This window comes from Uloborus diversus, chromosome 5 (genome assembly GCF_026930045.1).
Source record: "Uloborus diversus isolate 005 chromosome 5, Udiv.v.3.1, whole genome shotgun sequence".
NCBI classification, from domain to species: Eukaryota; Metazoa; Arthropoda; class Arachnida; order Araneae; family Uloboridae; genus Uloborus; species Uloborus diversus.
In genome coordinates, this window is record NC_072735.1 from 11,359,761 (window position 1) to 11,378,922 (window position 19,162).

A 19,162-nucleotide genomic window follows, 5' to 3' on the forward strand; every position below is an offset into this window, starting at 1 on the left:
TAACAAAGCCGATACTTACTTACCGCAATTCCCTTCCGAAACTTTTCGTGTTGCGGGCGAGGAATTCGAGTTAGATCTAAAATTCTTTACTGGGGAAAAAATCGCGTTATAGTCGTTTCGCGTAAGTCGGATAGAGTTGTAGTGGGAGTCGACTGTATATACACTCAAAGCCAGAAACTGATGGATGCAAAACAGGTCACAAATTTATTCAGTAAATTACCGCCCATTAGCCAAGGCTAAAGCAGAAATACACCGCCAGCTCAGTCATTTCCAGCCGAGGACTGCAGTTTTGTGCTTATTAGCACTCATCAGCCCGGCATAGGAAAGTGACTGAGTTGGAGATGGAAAACCTCTTAAGGAAGCCAAGAGTGCAGAACAAACTGGTAGCTAATGTAAAATTAGCACAGACGAGACAAGTGACCGAAGCAATGGTTCGGTTCAACTCGAAGATTGATGGCAATGCAGGTATATTCAGTAAGTTACCGCCCATTAGCCAGGGCTAAAGCAGAAATGCATGAAATACACAGCAACTTTCCTATGCCGGGCTGATGAGTGCTAATAAGCACGAAACTGCAGTCCTCGGATGGAAATGACTGAGCTGGCGGTGTATTTCACGTATTTCTGCTTTAGCCCTGGCTAATGGGCGGTAATTTACTGAATATACCTTGCCTTGCGTTCAATCTTTGAGTTGAACACGTGACTTACTCTTCTTAGCTAAAATTTCACGGGGCCTCTTTGGAGCGAATGGGAGTTCTGTTTCATCCAAGTTAAATACTTTTCATCCACAAAGATTTTACTTGGCGGCAAGGATTTTGCTATAGCACGTTGCATGCCCTCAATTATCCACTGGCTTTATTTCACTTATTTTGGTATTTTGAACAACAAACGTACTTGAAACTGTATTGAAATTTACTTTAACAAATACTGAATCGACTACACCAGTTTTTAAGTTGAAAATATGACAACTGAGGAGAGTTTCGAAAGCTTTTTTTTAAAATATCTTTTAATCATTATCACACTTATTTAAAAAGATTGATCAATCATTAAAGATAATTGAGCTGATGTACGAATCCATGAATGAACCACTTTGTTAGCTGGTTCATTCATAGAAACACCTAGCGGTTGAATGATAGCATTTGCGTCATTTAGAATATTCTCATAGTTGTCACTGCTGTCACGATTCATGATGCAGCTTTAAATATGGTTAATTGTACTTGAAAATGCACTCTTTCAAGTCAATGTTCCCATTTAGTTGTTCAGTAATATTAAAAGCATGTAAAAACAAAATGTAAATGCCAATCATTAGTAAGTGAACAGCAGAAATCTTATTTGGACGTTTAACAAAATAATGTATTGATTCAAACTCCTGGGCGATTCTGCATTAGACTGGTTTGAGACAAAAGAAGACACTACTGTCCAATCACGGATTGTATGGAATTTTCAAACGTCCAGATGAGACGAATCTATCTGAATGAAGGGGAAAAGTAAAAATTTGATGCGCGTATTCCGCTCATTTGAATGAGACTCTGCTTCTGCAAAAGCTGACATCGCTAAAAATAATAGATTTGTCCACTTCCGGCTGTAAAACGGATGTTTGTCTTTCCATACAATCCGTGGTCAGACAATAAAACTGATTTCGTCCTGAGAAAAGTCTGGTGGGAAAAATATCTGCCCGGTCCAGCCATTGAACCGGTCCATTGACAGCAACCCTTCCCTATACTCGTGTTGACAAGTATACTTCTGTAGGTAAACACGTATACACGCTTATATACTCGTGAAAGCATGAAAAAAACTTGAGTAGACACGTGCATGCATGCATCTGATGTATACATGTATCTACTCATATATGAACGTGTTCCTCATGTATACACGACACGAATATACTCGTGTATACACGCATATACTCGTGCATATGCTTGTAATCGTAAAAATATAAGAAATATAAATATTAGGGTTATTTATAATGATTTTGCATCTATTTTTAACTATGACCACCCTATACCCCATGCTAAGACCACTTTCCCGCATCCCATGGAGTAAAGTGATCATAAACACATAGGGAATTGAAAGTATTATAAAACTACTTAAATCAATATTTTTTGCCCTAAAATTCAATGTACCGTGTTCTCTAATAATGTAATGTAAAATAACAACAAAAAAACGAGCTGATGTGTGCATCACATGACTTCTTTTCACTCAATTTTAATGTCATTTTCTTATTATTGGCAGTTTTAATATGATTCAATAGTTTACTCTCTAAATATCACCACCAGTGGCCAAATTGAAACCAGATTTAAAAAAAAAAATTTAAAAAATCGCCAAATTTGTTGCCAAGTTGGCGACAAAACTTAGCAACTAAAAAGACTGGCGATATATAGTCAAGTATCCGCCAAATTATAACACCACTTGAGTCTACATCGAAATTAACAATGATTTCCCCCCAAAAAGGGGCAAAAGACCCCCTTTGAAGCATCCGAATGTAACCAAAAAGGAAAGTGCACAACTAGAGCCCACTAGGAGCCTACGTACCAAATTTCAACTTTCTAGGACGTTCCGTTCTTGAGTTATGCGACATACATACACACATACACACATACGCACATACATGCGTACATACAGACGTCACGAGAAAACTCCCTGTAATTAACTCGGGGATCATCAAAATTTATATTTCGGATGCCTGTACGTTCCTAGGCACATATCCACGTGTGGTCGGGTTGAAAAAAAAAAAAAAAAAAAAAAAAAAACAAAAATCAACATTTATTTGGGGGTGAGCAAAATGGAAATTATGGCCGATTTTGGGGTGAAAATTTTTCCCGAATACAATACTTCCTTTTTTGTAAAAGGAAGTAAAAATTTAAAGTGTTTAAAGAATTTAATTTTTTTATTATCCAATTGAGTTGAAAACCTTCGATATTATGACCACTTTACCCCACCAAACCCTACCTATTTTTTGAGAGCGATCTATCTTTTAGAATTTGTTGCTTTCTGTTTTCAGAGAAAATTAATAAACAGTAAAAGCTTTTTGAGAAACGAGATTTTGTTGCGAAATGTTCTGAGCTTTCCCCAACATGTTTGAAGATTTCAACGAAAGTGTTTCATCCACTGTTGCAATGTAACACTTACATAAATGTGCGAGAATGAAAAATGCAATTTGAAAGTTTTAATCTGTTGACTAAAAAATGATGCTGAAGAAAATGTGGACAGTTTTTGCATTTTTTCTGTGAAAAAAACTCATTAAATTTTTATTTTGTACAAATTGAAGCAATTAGTTAGAATTAATAGTAGAAATTTGTAGCAAAATTTGTCAGAATTTATAGATTATGAAATTACTATTACAGTACAGCCACATGTATTCCGACTAACTGGGACCAAAGATAATCCGAACAAACAAAATTCCGATAATCCGGGTAGTATGGATACTATGGGTTGCTTTGTAACAAAATTACTTAGGTCTGTTACTCGCAATCTTTCATCGTTTTTTACTTCCTTTTGCGAAGTGAAGGAAGTATTGTATCTACGAAAAAATTTTGACCCAAAAATGGGCCTTAATTTCCATTTTGCTCGCCCCCGAATGAATGTTGAGTTTTTTTTTCAACCCGACCACACGTGGATATATGCCTAGGAACGTACAGACACCCGGAATATCCATTTTGACGATCCCCGTGTAATTAATTACAACGAGTTTTCTCGTGACGTCTGTATGTACGTATGTATGTGCGTATGTACGTATGTGTGTATGTGTGTATGTATCTCGCATAACTTAAAAACGGTATGTCCTAGAAAGTTGAAATTTGGTACGTAGACTCCTAGTGGGGTCTAGGTCTGCATCTATCGTTTTGGTTGCATTTGGAAGTTTCTAAGAGGTCTTTTACACCTTTTCGGGGGGAAATTATTGTTAATATCAATGCAAACTCAAGTAGTGTTATAATTTGGCAAACACTTGGTGACATATCGCCAAATTATCGCCAACTTGGCGACAAAAAATTTGGCGTTTTTTAAAATTTTTATTTTTTTAAATTTGATTTCATTTTGGTCATTATTGACGATATTTAGAGAGTTAGCCATTTAATCACATTAAAATGTCCAATATTGGGAAAATTAACCTGTATAAAACGTTTTTTTGCTTCAGTTCGCAACAAACTTGGGGCAAAAATATTTAGTGTTTCTTTGCTTACTCCAAGGCACTACTATTATCATTAAATTTGAGTAAAAGGAAGTAATGTGATGCACACATTACTTCCACACACTTACTACACATTACTATGTGATGCAACAGCTCGTTTTTTTAGCTGCAGTAGTGTCGGCCTGACCACTTTAAACATGCCATGTTGTTTATTAGGTTACTATAATTTACTGCATGATCTATGCAAGAATTGTATATTTAATCAAAATAAAGAACGAATATTTGGTGCATTTATAGTTCCGTTCTGGCCATCATAGTTTAGAATTATTTATTTAAGTGAATATAATTATTTTTATCTCTACAAATTTGATCCGGATAAACCGGAAATCTAGATAACCGGGGGTCGGATAAACGAGGTTCTCATGTACTTAATATGAGAATGTCATTGCATTTCATTAAGTTTTTACTTAAATGTAAATAATAATGTATTTTTTTGTCGAAGGATTTCATTACAAGAAATTTCCGAAACATTATCTGATTTTCTACGGAAAGTGTTTCATCTTATGTAATTGCTTAATCTTTATTTCTTATTCTTCTCCAACGAAAAACAAAATTCATTATGCGGTTCGTATATTTATCGAAAATTGTCCCTCAATTTATTCATGGAAATCTAAGATTTACTGATAAATATTTTGGCATCCAAGTGCGGTTTGCAAATCGATTTCCAATTTTACTGTGTTTGTGTTATCGTTTGCCAAGGAAAAGTTGTAGTTTTCTCATTAAAGTTTGCGTTTCCAAAAAGTGTTGATACCTCGTCGTAATTAAAGTTGCCAGATTCAATTGCGAAGAGATTTTTTGTATGAACTGTTTCTTCTTTTTGTTGCTCGTTAGGCTGAAAATGAAATAGACGATGAAGAATGTGTGCAAAAAGTTACACGGGAGGTTTAGATAAATATGTTTTGGATTAATGAACTAAAAATGTGTTTTTGGGATTGATAAATTAAGAGAATATATGTTGTCGAAATTAATTACAGACTGAATATTATTTGGTAGTTAGCTGAACTTATGGAGTTCGAAATATAATTATTTCCTTTATAAATCACTTTCAAATACCAATTTCAAACTATGTATTTCGTTTTGTGATTCAAATGGATATTGAAATATTCTGTCGAATTTAACATACAATTAAAACGAAAAGTTTGGATTTATAATGAATTTAGTTGAATCGTATTTTGATTGATTTAATCATTTTTTCATGGATTGAGTTAAAAGGCTGCAAGAATAATTTATTTGTGAGATAGAACAAATTGCAAGCGCGCTCTGCAAACGAAAAAAAAAAGAAAAAAGAAAAATAATTTGAATTCTGAAATTTTTAATTCAAATTATGCTTTTCGCAATCACGAGTTGCAACAAGATCCTACTCATTGCTTCCTACTCTACTCACTAGTTTTTAGAAACTGCTCCTGTCCCTCCAGGTCTGCCCCTCCTCTTGGGTGGTTACGTGTGTATAGTTGTGTATGTGTAGACTTGTGTGTATGCGTAGAACTGTTTGTATGCACGTTGGCATGTGTGTAGTGTTTGTTTGTAAAGGCGTGTGTGTAGCGTAGGTGTGTAAAGGCGTGTGTGTGTGTGTGAGCGTGTGTGTATGTAGGACACACATGAGGACGACATCGACCAGGAGAAGCGGATTGCTCAGAACCGAAGGAGCAGCGCCTGCAGATGACGATGGGGGTTGAAAAAGGAACCAAACATCAAGGAGTGACAAATGAAAACAATTAGCAATCGTAATTGCTCAAAAAAAAAGAAAATTAATTTGAATTTTGACATCTTGAATTCAAATTACGTTTTTCGCAATCACGAGTGTGTGTATGTAGGCGTGTGTGTTTGTGTGTGGGGGTATGTGTGTTTGTGTGTAGGGGTATGTGCATGTGTGCAGGGGGTATGTGTATGTGTATTAGCATATGTGTTTGTGTCTGTGTGCAGGCATGAATGTGTGGGTAGTTGTGTGTATGTGTGTGTGTGAACGTTTTTATGTGTGTGTATGTGTAGGTGTCTGTATGTGTGCGTGTGTGTGTGTTTGTGTGTAGGTGCATGTGTGTGTATGTATGTGTTTGTGTGTGTATGTGTTTGTAGGTGCATGTGTGTGTATGTATGTGTTTGTGTGTGTATGTGTGTGTGTGCGTGTGTGTGTGTAGTTGTGTATGTATGCGCGTGTGTGTAGGACATGGATGCAACCTGGAGACTGCTTTCGCTATAGGCGCAGCATCGTGAGGAGCCCATTGACGGTGATGGTGCGGAGGGTGGCGGTGGGAAAATAAAATGATAGGACGCCAAAAACAGTCAAATGAAAGCAATAAGCAATCGTGATTGCTCAAAAAAACCCCTATGCAAACATAAGAACATGAAATTCATACAATTTTCAGAAACAACTATATTTGTAACAACGAAATTTTAAGTAGGTTAATATGCAAAAAACAAAAACTATTACCGCTTTTTATGTAACTTGCCCGCTGGCCGTCGAGAGGTCAGAAAAGTAAGGGGATATACGAACTTGATGGCCCCTTTATTATTTCAAACGTGTCTTAAACACGGTGAAAGATAATGGGATTCAGTTTTTTGGTATAAGAAATAGTCACCCCTAGTAAGTAAAAGTCATCCTGAGTACAATATTCACTTCAGTTTTCCCTATGGAAAATTTTCAAATTTGCAGTCTTAAAAATGCATTTTAACTTCTTATTTTTCAAAAACTTGCAACTATTTTTCAAAACTTTTAGTGTCAAACCTCAGACGTGTGACACCCGGGGCGGACCTCCCTCCCCACCTCCCCCCGTAGCAACGCCACTATTATAGATATGCTGCACATATAATAGGTAGAAGTTAGATGAATGAATAAGATTCCAAGAGCTTTTTATATTTAATTGCATATTGTAGCTAAGAAATATGAAAGGACTTAATTAAAATTTTTAAAGGGATTTTTTCTTACTTCCTGATGAAAAAAATCGTAAAAAAAAAGCTTTGAAAGATTTACATTGACTGCATACTCATAAGAAAATGAGCGCAATCTTCCTTTTCTGAACAAAAATATTAATCAAGCAAACATAATTACATTTTGCTAATTACTAATAGAACATCTAATTAGAATTTTAAGATATTGAGCTATTAATAGTAATACGTATAATTAATGCTCTGCTACCAAAACGGATCAATGAAATGTTTTGCGAAAATCTTGGAAATGTATTTGAGATGGGAAAACTAATATTTTTCGTTATTCGTGTAAATTTTTGAGCCAACTACTAACTATAAAAAAGTGTGCATCGTTTAGATTTTGTTTGAAACTCATTGAATTGTTGATCAATTGTTACAAAATCTGCCTTTGTAAATATCACAGTTTTATGCCATGAAATATGCTTTCTTAAAATGTATTTTATTGCATGGTAGCTTTTATAAAATGTTGTTGCGTCTTGTGCCAGCTAGGCTGACAATTTGGGTTGCGCTGCTCCACTTTTTCAACTGTACCGTAATTTGGTGTGAAGTCCGACTTCCACGGTACATGCATGCCATAAGGACTCTTTTATAGGGTAGGCAACCATTTATAACACACCAACACATTCATACAACGGAAGGATAAGGACAGGAGAGAGAAAGTACATCCATGCCCGACACGGGATTCAAACCCGGGATTACCCCATCGCAATCAGGTTAGACTCCTCTGCAGACAGATAAAGCGGGCGGCTGGTGAAATAAAACTATGATTTGCTCAAATTTCATACCCAAAACTCTGCCGAACTTTTTTATACTTTTATTTAAAATTCAGTTTCTGCTATCTTAACAAGCTTTAATTTATAACTAGTGGTACCCACACGGTTTTGCTCGTAATAGAAAAATTAAAAGGTCTTTAGGTTCGCCCGTATATTTACAAATAATGTATGGTGAATTTTCTCGCCAATTGGCTTGTACCCATGTTACGGTTCCACGCTATGATAATTTCGTATATCGCCAATTTGCTTGTGCCCATGTTACAATTCCACGTTATGATAATTTCGTAATTTACTCGTCCATCTTATGATATTTTTGTTCTTAAAATTGGAATAGAAAAAGAACCGCATCGAATTTTCGAAAAATCGCTTCGAGGTCCACACCCCCATGCTACAAACTAACTTTGTGCCAAATTTCATGAAAATCGGCCGAACGGTCTAGGCGCTATGCGCGTCACAGAGGTCCAAACATCCAGACATCCTGACATCCAGACAGAGAGACTTTCAGCTTTATTTCTAGTAGAGATTATGATTTTTTGATTGAACTACTTCTATTGGTCACCAGACCTATCATATAGGAGGGGCAATAGACTTTCTGGCTTTAAGAAATCAATGGTTTTTCGATATGTGGAAGTGGTTTTGTTGCTTTTGTTGTTTTTAAGTATGCACCGAACAGGCATACTTTGACCCCATTATAAAATTTTTAAAAAAACGAGTCTATTGACTACATACGGATACGGGGTAGGGAAGGGGGTGGAGTAGTGACTTCACAATAGTGTTCAAAGGGGGAGAGTGCCTAAGGGACTCATTCAACTCTAACAGAATTCGATCGAATCCAACACGATCACCTGTCTCTACCAATAGTGAAGAGAAAAATTTCCTTTGCCCCACCCAAATGGAAATTTCTCGCTATGCTACCGATAGATAGAATTCGATTGAATCGAACACAATAGTGTCACAATTGAATCTGCCCTAAATGTAGCTATCTACATATCCAACAAATGAAACCAAGGAGTATTTGTGTGTTGGTGTTTTTCGGTCATCTCCAGACCAGATGCACGTTTTGTCCAGAAATACAAAAGTTTGGTTGCACCTCAAAAAGGTTTTTCCAATATTCTAATTTGTTCTTTTTGTTCGAATTTTAAAAGAAAATAAATTATAAATTTGGGAATATCTTACTCACACTTTGAAGAATCGTCGCATCTTCCGAGTTTAGCAGCATATCAATGCCTGCAAATACTGCATAGGATGAGTTCTTTCAGAAATTTGCAGAACAATTAGAACACGTGATATATTACAAAAAGTAACTGACTCAAGAACCGAGAGAATTTTTGAACACTTCAAAAGATTATTGTGTCATAATACATTTGGATTGTACAAATAATTTTACATCAAATTTTAACTTGACATTATATTTGAATTACGGTGACAATGTTTGTTTTAGGTCTTTATAAAGTACTTAAGGACATCTTTTGAAATCGTTAGGATATTGTTAAATGTCCTAAAAATATGTATTGTAACTTAAGATAAATACAATGACTCAATACAGAGTCAAACTTGCTTATAACGAGAGCGAAGGGATCGTGGTATTTGTTCGTTATAACCGAGTGATCGTAAAAAACGGATTCGTGAAAAAAAAAGCATCATAACTTATACATGCTTGCTTTGTAATTTTTATATTTCTCTACTTTACCAGAGAAGTTGATTAATTAATTTGAACTGTCTTATTGTCTCTTTCTTGTTACAGTAAAACCTGTGTAAGTTGATCACTTGCGATGCAGTACTTTGGTGGTCAACTTAGACAGGTGGTCAACTCATAGAGGGCAATAATAAAAACTTTTTTTTTAGTACTTTAGAAACTTTTAGTACAAGCTAATGCTTTTGCCTAGTGGTCAACTTACAAAGGGCTTTTTACAATACTCCAAACCAAAGCTGGTGTATATTAGTGGTCAAGATAGACAAGGGGTCAAGATAGAGAGGTGGTCAAGTTACAGAGGTTTTCCTTCATTATACAAGATAGGACTAATTCCGTTCCTGACAAAAGCGGCCAACTTAGACATGTGGTCAGTTTACAAAGGCGGTCAACTTTACAGGTTTTACTGTATTATTTTTGAGGAACGTGGGGTTCAAAAAACATCGTCATTTGCATCCGTGGCTTCAAAACAGTTTGAAGTTTTTCTGCACTTTAGAAGCCAAATTTATTTAACATCAAATTCTTCACATTTGCCGTTATGGTGGTCACTTTTATTTTATTAATGCGTGGAATTTTTTTTTCATACATAATCCTATTTGTGATCCACTTTTATGGAATACTAGTGGTACCCGCACGGCTTTGCCCGTAATAGAAAAAATAAAAGGTCTTTTGGTTCGCCTGTGTATTTACAAATAATGTATGGTGAATTTTCTCGCCAATTGGCTCGTATTTGGGGGCACGGCAGTGCCCCCGCCAAGTCGAGCGCGAAGCAAACACTGCCGTACCATCTTTACTGGAACCATTTCGCCGCATTTTCGGGCCCCTATTTGAGAACCTTCTGGTGAGACTAGAACGCAGAAATTTTCGTCATCCAGTAAGCTATAATCACATACTTAAAATCCGAAATTTCAAGCCTGTAGGTCATTTAGTTCCGAAGTTAAGCGAAAGCAAAGTTTCGCATTTATGACACTCACTCACTCATGATCATCAAAATAGAACTAGTACTTCCCATAAACTCAGAGAGGTGAAATTTGGTACAGAGTTAGGGTTTGATGGCCACATAAAGGGAAAACTATAAAAACTAGGCTAATTGAAGATCTCGAGTGACCCTGATTAGAAAACACAAGAGCCCAACCAAACTATTCGAGATCGACATAACGCCTTTATAAAAAATATTCAACTTGGCGGGCCGCTTCATTTGATGTCAAAAATCGAAAGCTGAAGTATCTAATGAAGAACCCTCAGGTGTATTAGAGATATGGTAATGCCCCTTCTACTATTGGTACATAAAAAAATCGACTGTCATTGCTAAAGTCCAGCGTAGTGGGACACATCTTCTAATTTAATCTAGCCTAACTTTAGTCTACTCGAACATTACACAAATTAAATGTTTCTACAAAAAGAAGTGAAATCCCACCAAAAACATTCTGTAAAAAACTAGCCAAGTCTCGATGGAGCTGCTTGTTTATCTCTAAAAAGTAGTGAAATCTAGACAAAGTCATGACAAGTCTAAGGTTTCTTACTGCGATTTCTTTATTATTATAGTTAATGTTGTGTGACTTGGCCGTTAAAGGGTACACAAGGGTATAAAACCAGGTGCTCCATGACACCATTGCACCAATCTTTCGCCAGACGTATAAAGAATGTTTAACGGCCAAGTCACAGAACATTAACTATAATAATAAAGAAATCGCAGTAAGGAACCTTAGACTTGTCATGACTTTGTCTAGATTTCACTACTTTTTAGAGATAAACAAGCAGCTCCATCGAGACTTGGCTAGTTTTTTACAGAATGTTTTTTGTGGGATCCATGTTACGGTTCCACGTTATGATAATTTCGTATCTCGCCAATTGGCTTGTGCCCATGTTACGGTTCAACGTTATGATAATTTCGCAATTTACTCGTCCATCTTATGATATTTTTGTTCTTAAAATTGGAATAGAAAAAGAACCACATCGAATTTTCGAAAAATCGCTTCGAATCGCCACCCCCATGCTACAAACTAACTTTGCCAAATTTCATGAAAATCGGCCGAACGGTCTAGACGCTATGAGCGTCACAGACATCCTACAGACATCCAGACATCCTCCGGATAGAGAGACTTTTAGCTTTATTATTAGTAAAGAAGATAAAGAAGATAAAAGTAATCTTTTAAATTAAGTTGTTGAATTTCGTTGCTGTAGGAGTTAAAGAGAAAAACTCAAATTTGGTTTAACATTCTCGAGCGGAGAAAATGAGTCATTTGTATACTTCAGTGTAATTGTTTGAAGCTGTATCAAACAATAGTCCGATTAGTGAAAAGTATTTAGCAAGTATGGACATATTTTATCATCAGATGTCAAGAAAAATGTTTCTTAATCTGTCAAAAACTATAAATGTAGCACTTAAAATATTTTAACGCTTTTGATCTCCAAGTTAAAAAAAAAAATAGCAACATCACTTTACGAAAAAATTGCCTTGCTAAGTTTTTTCTCCCGTTTATGTCACTCTTGAAAATGGATCGGGTTGTCAGTTTGTTGTTATTCAATGAAAGTGGACAGCGCGAGATGAAAAAATTGTAAAACCAGTAAACTAAAAGAAATAAACGTCACTGGAGAAAATAAATCCAAAAATCTAAGTAAAAGCGATAAAAGATTTAAGACATTAATAGCAGATTCCAATTTTTTTACGTTCGTAAATATCAAAGATATTTTTCCACTTCTGATGTTTCCACCGAATAATGTATTGTAATGGGAAAAAGCTGGAACATTGATTTTCAAAGACATTTCTACTTTAGAAAAAAAAAAAGAACATCAATAAAATAAAATTTTCAGGTGGATGAGCAATGAGTGAACTTTTTTTGCTCTTGGAATGGTTTAGATATTTTCCTTCACCGTCAGGGAAAAAATGGAATAGGCCTTATATAGTAAACATTTCTATTTTGCTACAAATTTGAGGCTGAAAACTTATTTTTCTTCAATCTGTAAAGTACGCAAAGTAATGTTATGCCATCAAACTAATTTTATGCCGCCTTCAAAATCGTTCATTGTAAAAAAAAATGTATTTTGTTCTGTATATATAAATTTTCCAGAGACCCATTTCAAAACAATTAAGGGGAGTCAGTACCCCCTATACCGTCAATGTTATATTGCGCAGGTTCATGTACCTTTTTTCTGAAAATCTATTAAAGATACAGTTATGAAATTTTTCTGTACCTTAAGTAGACTTTTCTCTATACTGAAGTAAAATTTTACAGAAAGAAAGCTTATTATTTTTTTTTTTTTAAATTCTAATGTGTAAGTCACTGTATTTTTTTTTCCCCAAAAAATGTCACTTTTCAACACGAAATCAACTCTATAAAAAATATTTTTCTAATATGAGAAAAAATTACTTCAGTATATGCAATGAAATGTATGGAGTAGGAGGTAAAAATTTTGAAGCCTAACACAATTTAGTTTCTGAGGAAAAGGAACATTTAGTTTCAAAAATACCGTTTCGAGATATTGCAATTTAAAGGGGAAAATCATACCTCATCAAAATAGGTTTACATTTTTTTAAAGCATTTTTTAACTTACTTCTAATATGAGCACGATCAAGAAGTTTGTATCATCAAAAAGGTATTGAAATTTAGTTTCAGAATAAATAAAAATCAAAAAATCGAAAATTTGAAAGTATTTAGGATACTGACTCCCCTTAATTCAAGAAAATTGGAAGGTACGGGGTCTCTGGGATGCTGATGCTAATGGTCATGGTACCTTAAAATCAACAAAATGTTTCTTGTTTACAAAAGCTTTATTTCTTGAAAAATATTTCCAAATATTTCAGCACTATTTTAAGTAAAACAAATCTAAAATTCTACAAAAATATAAGTTCGTAAGCCTCAAGATTATTATTACACTTAAGTTACTATTTTCATTTTTAGATTGAAACACAGTTTGAGCACTTTCATGAAATTAACATTTTTTCTAAGACATAATACTGTTGATTCTATGTATGTGATTGCGAATAAGAAATATTACTCGAAAAGTCTTTGTTCTATGTATAAGATCTACGATATTTCTTTCTGTTTAGATTTGACGATGAATCTTCGGACCATGGCTTGGATTTTGACTATCTTCTTCACATGAGTTTCATACAATCGAGAAAGATATTCTTCTGTATAATATTTCAGAAACACCTGAGGGGTAAAGCATGAAAACCTATGTCAGTAATATATATAAAGTATTTTGAAAATACAGGGTGTCAGAAAAGTCCTTGACACATTTTAAAAATTCACAGTAAAGCAACAAATTGTCGTATGGATATGCGGTTTTCGCCTAAAAACTTTACAGGTTCAATAATTTTTTATGACATCGCAAAAAAAGCGAAAAGAAGAAAAAAAAAATTGAAATAAAAATTTACACTGACGGCTGTATCGTGACAGTACGAAAACCAACCGTCATGTGAGGTGTTTAATCACCTTGTTAAGCAGAAAGCAATACCTTTCATTACCCGAGTTCTATGTGTGCACTGTTTGCTACTCGAACCACATTTAAACGGTGCCCAAGTTAAGGGGTTACAGTACCTCAAAAATGATGAAACGATCAAAAAAAAATTTTATTGCTTATTTCAAAACTAAAAACTATTCTGAACACAGGGGAAAAGTTTCATTGCTTTAGTTCCAATAGTTAAAAAGTTATGAGTGGTTTTAGGCCATGCTCGCTATGTGTTTTTATGCAAAAGAAAAACTTTAAATTGCTTTTTCTCGATGATGGTTTTTTTGTGTTTTCATGTCATTAGAATCGCTAGGTTTTTTTTCTATGAAAGATACAGCTTTAAAGTAATACTTTTTGCAATTGGGATAACATATTTGACAAAACTGTGCACTGGATAAGCATTTTATAAATTACTCAAATGTATAGAGCATGTTAAATTTTTAAAAACCAAATTTTTTTTGAAGAAAAAGGTTGATTTTTTACACAATTAATCACAGAATTTTTTTTAATCAACTCATAAACAAATGAATGCACAGATTTTTAGAGATGATTGTAGTGATCGTTTAGCAAAAAACTTTTTTTTAATTAGTGCAAAAATAAAAAAGCCTTAGGGATTTTAAAAAATTGAAATTTTCCTCAATTTTTTGAATTTTTAAAAAAAGTAGGCAATATTTTTAAATTTTGAAAATAAATTATTGATTACGAAATAAGTATGCATGTTATGGTTTCAAAGAAATATAAAATTTACTTGAGTTACAAAATTTTTTTTTGAAAGGTACTGTGACCCCTTAACGGTAGTAATTTGGATAACAAGTAAACAGTACCCATGTCCACAAACGGCACTCACATTGTACTCTAGTAATGAAAGCTATTGATTTCTGTTTAATAAAATGATATCCACCTCACACGACATTTGTTTTCCTACTGTTACAATAAAGCTAATTACTTAAAGTTAATTTTTTTTGGCGAGTTAATATGGTGGGTTTTAAGGTTCATCCTATGTCAACAAATGGTGCACACATTAAACTCTGGTAATGAAAGTTGTTGCTTTCTGCTTAATAAAATGATATCCACCTCACATGACATTTGGTTTCCTACTGTTACAATAAAGCTAACTACTTAAAGTTATTTTTTTGGGGGGAGTTAATATGGTGGGTTTTCAAATTCACCCCATGTCAACAAATGGTGCACACATTAAACTCTGGTAATGAAAGTTGTTGCTTTCTGCTCAATAAAAAGATGAAACACCTCACATGACATTTGTTTTCCTACTGTTACAATAAAGCTAACTACTTAAAGTTATTTCTTTTTGGAAGGTTTTCAAGTTCACCTTATGTCAAGAAATGGTGCACACACTGAACTCTGGTAATGAAAGTTGTTGCTTTCTGCTGAATAAAATGATTAAACACCTCACATGACATTTGTTTTCCTACTGTTACAATAAAGCTAACTACTTAAAGTTATTTTTTTTTTGGTGAGTTAATATGGTGGGTTTTCAAGTTCACCCCATGTCAACAAATGGTGCACACATTAAACTCTGGTAATGAAAGTTGCTGCTTTCTGCTTAATAAAATGATTAAACACCTCACATGACGTTTGTTTTTCGTACTGTGACGATACAGCCGTCAATGTAAATTTTTATTTCACTTTTTTTCTTTTTTCCTATCCCTTGTTATACAATGTCATAAAAAGTTCTTAAACTTGAGAAGTATCATAGTACAAACCGCATATTCATACGACAATTTGTTATTTTTTTAATGAATTTCTAAAATGCGTCAAGGACTTTTCGGACAACCTGTACTACTGAATTTTACAGGTAATACATTCAAAAGCAATAGAAATTTATCTTCTATGCATTCTCTTTATTGAGACAATATTGATGCTATATGTAAATAGGACTTATAGGAATACTAGTTTGTATTTAGTTGTTACTTAAATACATTTCTCAAAAGTTCAATTCCTAATTTATATATGACAAATAAAACCTCATTTTCAACTGTTATTAGATATTTATAAACGAAGGCAATAAATATAGGTTCTTGACACTATTATTAAGCATATACGAATTTAATCAACAACGTAATCCACAATATGAAAGGAACTTAATTGTGAATTAGGTTGAAAAAAAGCAAGTTTTTAATTTATCTTAAAATTAGAAAGTCTCCCGGGTGAAAACTGTTTCTACATTTGCACGAATAAATTGCATGTTTGGTGATATTTTGATAGTTGAAATTTTAACCCTCACTCCCATGGATTAACCCTAAACTCCAGTAAATAACTTTCATTGTGGACCACTTTTTCGTTTCTTCATTCTCCTAAAATGAAGGATTTTCAAGAAAAACAGTTAATAAGTTGCCGGATCCAGTTCAGCCTTGCCGAAATTAAGCATTTCCCTTCGTGTCAAACATTTCCAAAAAGTATTATCAAATTATCATGCCGTGGCAAGAGTTTCATTGTTGATGACGTCAGCGTTACTCGATCATTCGCTATTATATATATGAGGATGTTAAGACCGTGTTAAGTAAAATTTCTGTACAAAACAATTTAAACCGAAAGAATTTTTATATAGATAAGCCACATATCATTCAAAACGTCTGAAAGAAACTCACCGGATGAACGACAACCTATCAGCCAAGGGAACAGTTTTATTGTAATTTACCGCGAAATTCTTAACTCCTACCCTTAAAATTTGTCTGTTATACTTTTTTTTAATTAGTCCTATTAATTTCACGACTTCAGTCTTTATTGCATTTTTACAAAAATTCAAAAAAAAAAAAAAAATCTTTTATAAACTCAAGATGTTTTCTACCTTTTTGAAGCTTTTAAGATCGTTACAGTATGTTAAGTAGTCGATCAAATTTATTTTTTTCAACCGACATTCGCACCGACAGTTCATTTTCCCGAATTAAGTGCGTTACTAAAATATACATCCTTCTAGAGTAAACTTTTAAACTAAATATTAAATTCAAGATACTTATTAGCTGTTAATTACGACGTACACTCAAACCTGTTTATGTGCTATGGATAAGGACGGCATTAAAAAAAAATCGCATGAAAAAAATTTGCTAAAAATTACACTATTATTTACTCGTTTTAAAGATAGGCAAGTCATTTGAGTCCAATTTGTGTAAAATTTACGTTGCACAAAAAAAAAAAAAAAAAAAAAAAAAAAAAACAGGTTTGAGTGTATTTAGTATCTTTAAATGATAGCCAAAATTCCGTTTTAATCATGCGAGATTTTAAATTTTTGCTTATGGTTAGAATTACATAAAACAATAGATCGGTGCACATTAACAATAATAATAAAAAGATTGTTAGTTGATACTAGATTTTTTTTGTTTGCTATAACAGGGAAATGTTAAGGGGTCTGGGACACATTTTGGGGAAAAAAAAAAAAAAATATATATATATATATATATATATAGTTATATATAGTTTTGAAAATTTTCACACTGATTCAGCATTTATTAAATAAGCAAAATCGTAACATAAATATTAATTTTTTTTTTCAAATTTAATTTCTTAAAAAAAAAAAGAAAAAAAAAACTGGGGTTGCTTTACATTGCTAAAATTCAAAATATTCTTGGTCATTTTTCAAATTTTTTTTTAAAAAAAATATGCACAAATATCTAATTGATGATTTTTATTCATCAATTTAGAAAATATAAATTTAATAAAAAATAGAAAATATGTGAAGAAATATTTCGAGAAACTATAAGATACATTTTTTGCAGTAAACGTTTTTTTTTTTTTTAATTTTCCAAATAAAAATTAAAGAAAACTGTTTAAAAAAGATATGCTCCAAATTTCAATATTTTACCTTTATCATTTCTTGAGTTATAAGAGTTTGAATGTAAAAAACGGGAAAAATTGCGTCATGAAAAAAAAAAAAAAAAAAAAAAAAACGCGTTTAAAGTTATTAAAGTTAAAAATAAAATTAATTAAATTATTGCAGCAATAATAATTATATCTTTCGTTCTAATTAAGATAGAAACAAGATTCAAACGTCATTTTAAGCAGAAAAAAACGGAGAAGTTTTTTAAATGATTAAAAATAGATGCAAAAGTTGACGATTTTTGTGTCCCGGACCCCTCAACTGAAGAAAACTCAATGGACGGGCAATAATTGTAAAGATGTGTGCAACCTATATATATATGGTATTAATCGATTCAAAATATTTTTTGTTTCGTTCGTAGGTTTATTCTTTTTCAGCGAGGCCTTTCAACAACTAGAAGTTTAGTGGAGGGCAGAGTGAAGGGGGTTTCGTCTTCTAATCTCCAAGGAGCTTTGCAGAAGTGCTGTGCACGAAATGGCAAAAGATGGAATTCGGATAAAAAATATTTTCTGACATTTCTAAATGTTCAATATTCTTTCAACTTTCCAAACTACTGAACATTTAATATTTTTTTCTCTGTAAAATAATCAGATCCACTTAGATGCTTTAACTGATGTAGCATCTGATAAAATCCGTTAAAAATTACAACTACACAGAATGATTCGTAAACTGACTTATCCAGTAAAGAAACAAAAAAATCATGAAAAAAAAAGTTAGCTCCTTTTATGGAAGCTATGCTCGCGGGAACATGTAATAGGTTGTTGATCATTCAGACATTATAGTACTAGACTTTACTATTCTAATTGTTACATTTACTATACATAATACTATATACAATACATAATACTATATACAATACAGAGCGTGTCGCCAATGTACACATCTCCGGAGTTCGTTCCAATCTGCTCTGTCCAGAGAATGTTTTCCCAATGACGTCAGTAGCTTCTGACGTCACAACGATTATGATAACGGAGTTCGATTAGTTTGATACACCTCACTGAAGATTTCATTCTTTAAAATTTTAACTACTGAAACCAAGGGCATCGATAGCCAAATCGGGCTAGACGTCTGGTTTGTCGCCGGGCCCCCACAAGGATGACATACACGTTTTTTCCGGCCTAGGCTAATTTACTCTCTAGTTGGCCTGACTGAGAAACGTGGTTGTATTGATTCTAAGCAAATAAACATTTGACTTTTAAGAGTCAACTTCGTACTATCACATTAGAGTATAAAAAGAAACTGAAACTTCGTAAATGAAGCAAACTGATTTTTACTTCCTTTTACAAAAAAAGGAAGTA

General features: G+C 33.5%; 1 protein-coding gene across 1 annotated transcript in view; it reads right to left on the bottom strand.

Moving 5' to 3' along the window:
- Positions 1-13,336: 13,336 nt before the first annotated feature.
- The window catches only part of LOC129222445 (neither inactivation nor afterpotential protein C-like), a 185,312-nt gene continuing 179,486 nt past the window's right edge, over positions 13,337-19,162 (bottom strand). The window contains exon 21 of the mRNA XM_054856958.1: positions 13,337-13,731. Within this exon, the coding sequence (XP_054712933.1) occupies positions 13,603-13,731 (129 nt within the window). The 3' untranslated portion in view covers positions 13,337-13,602. The remainder of the gene's footprint in view (positions 13,732-19,162) is intronic.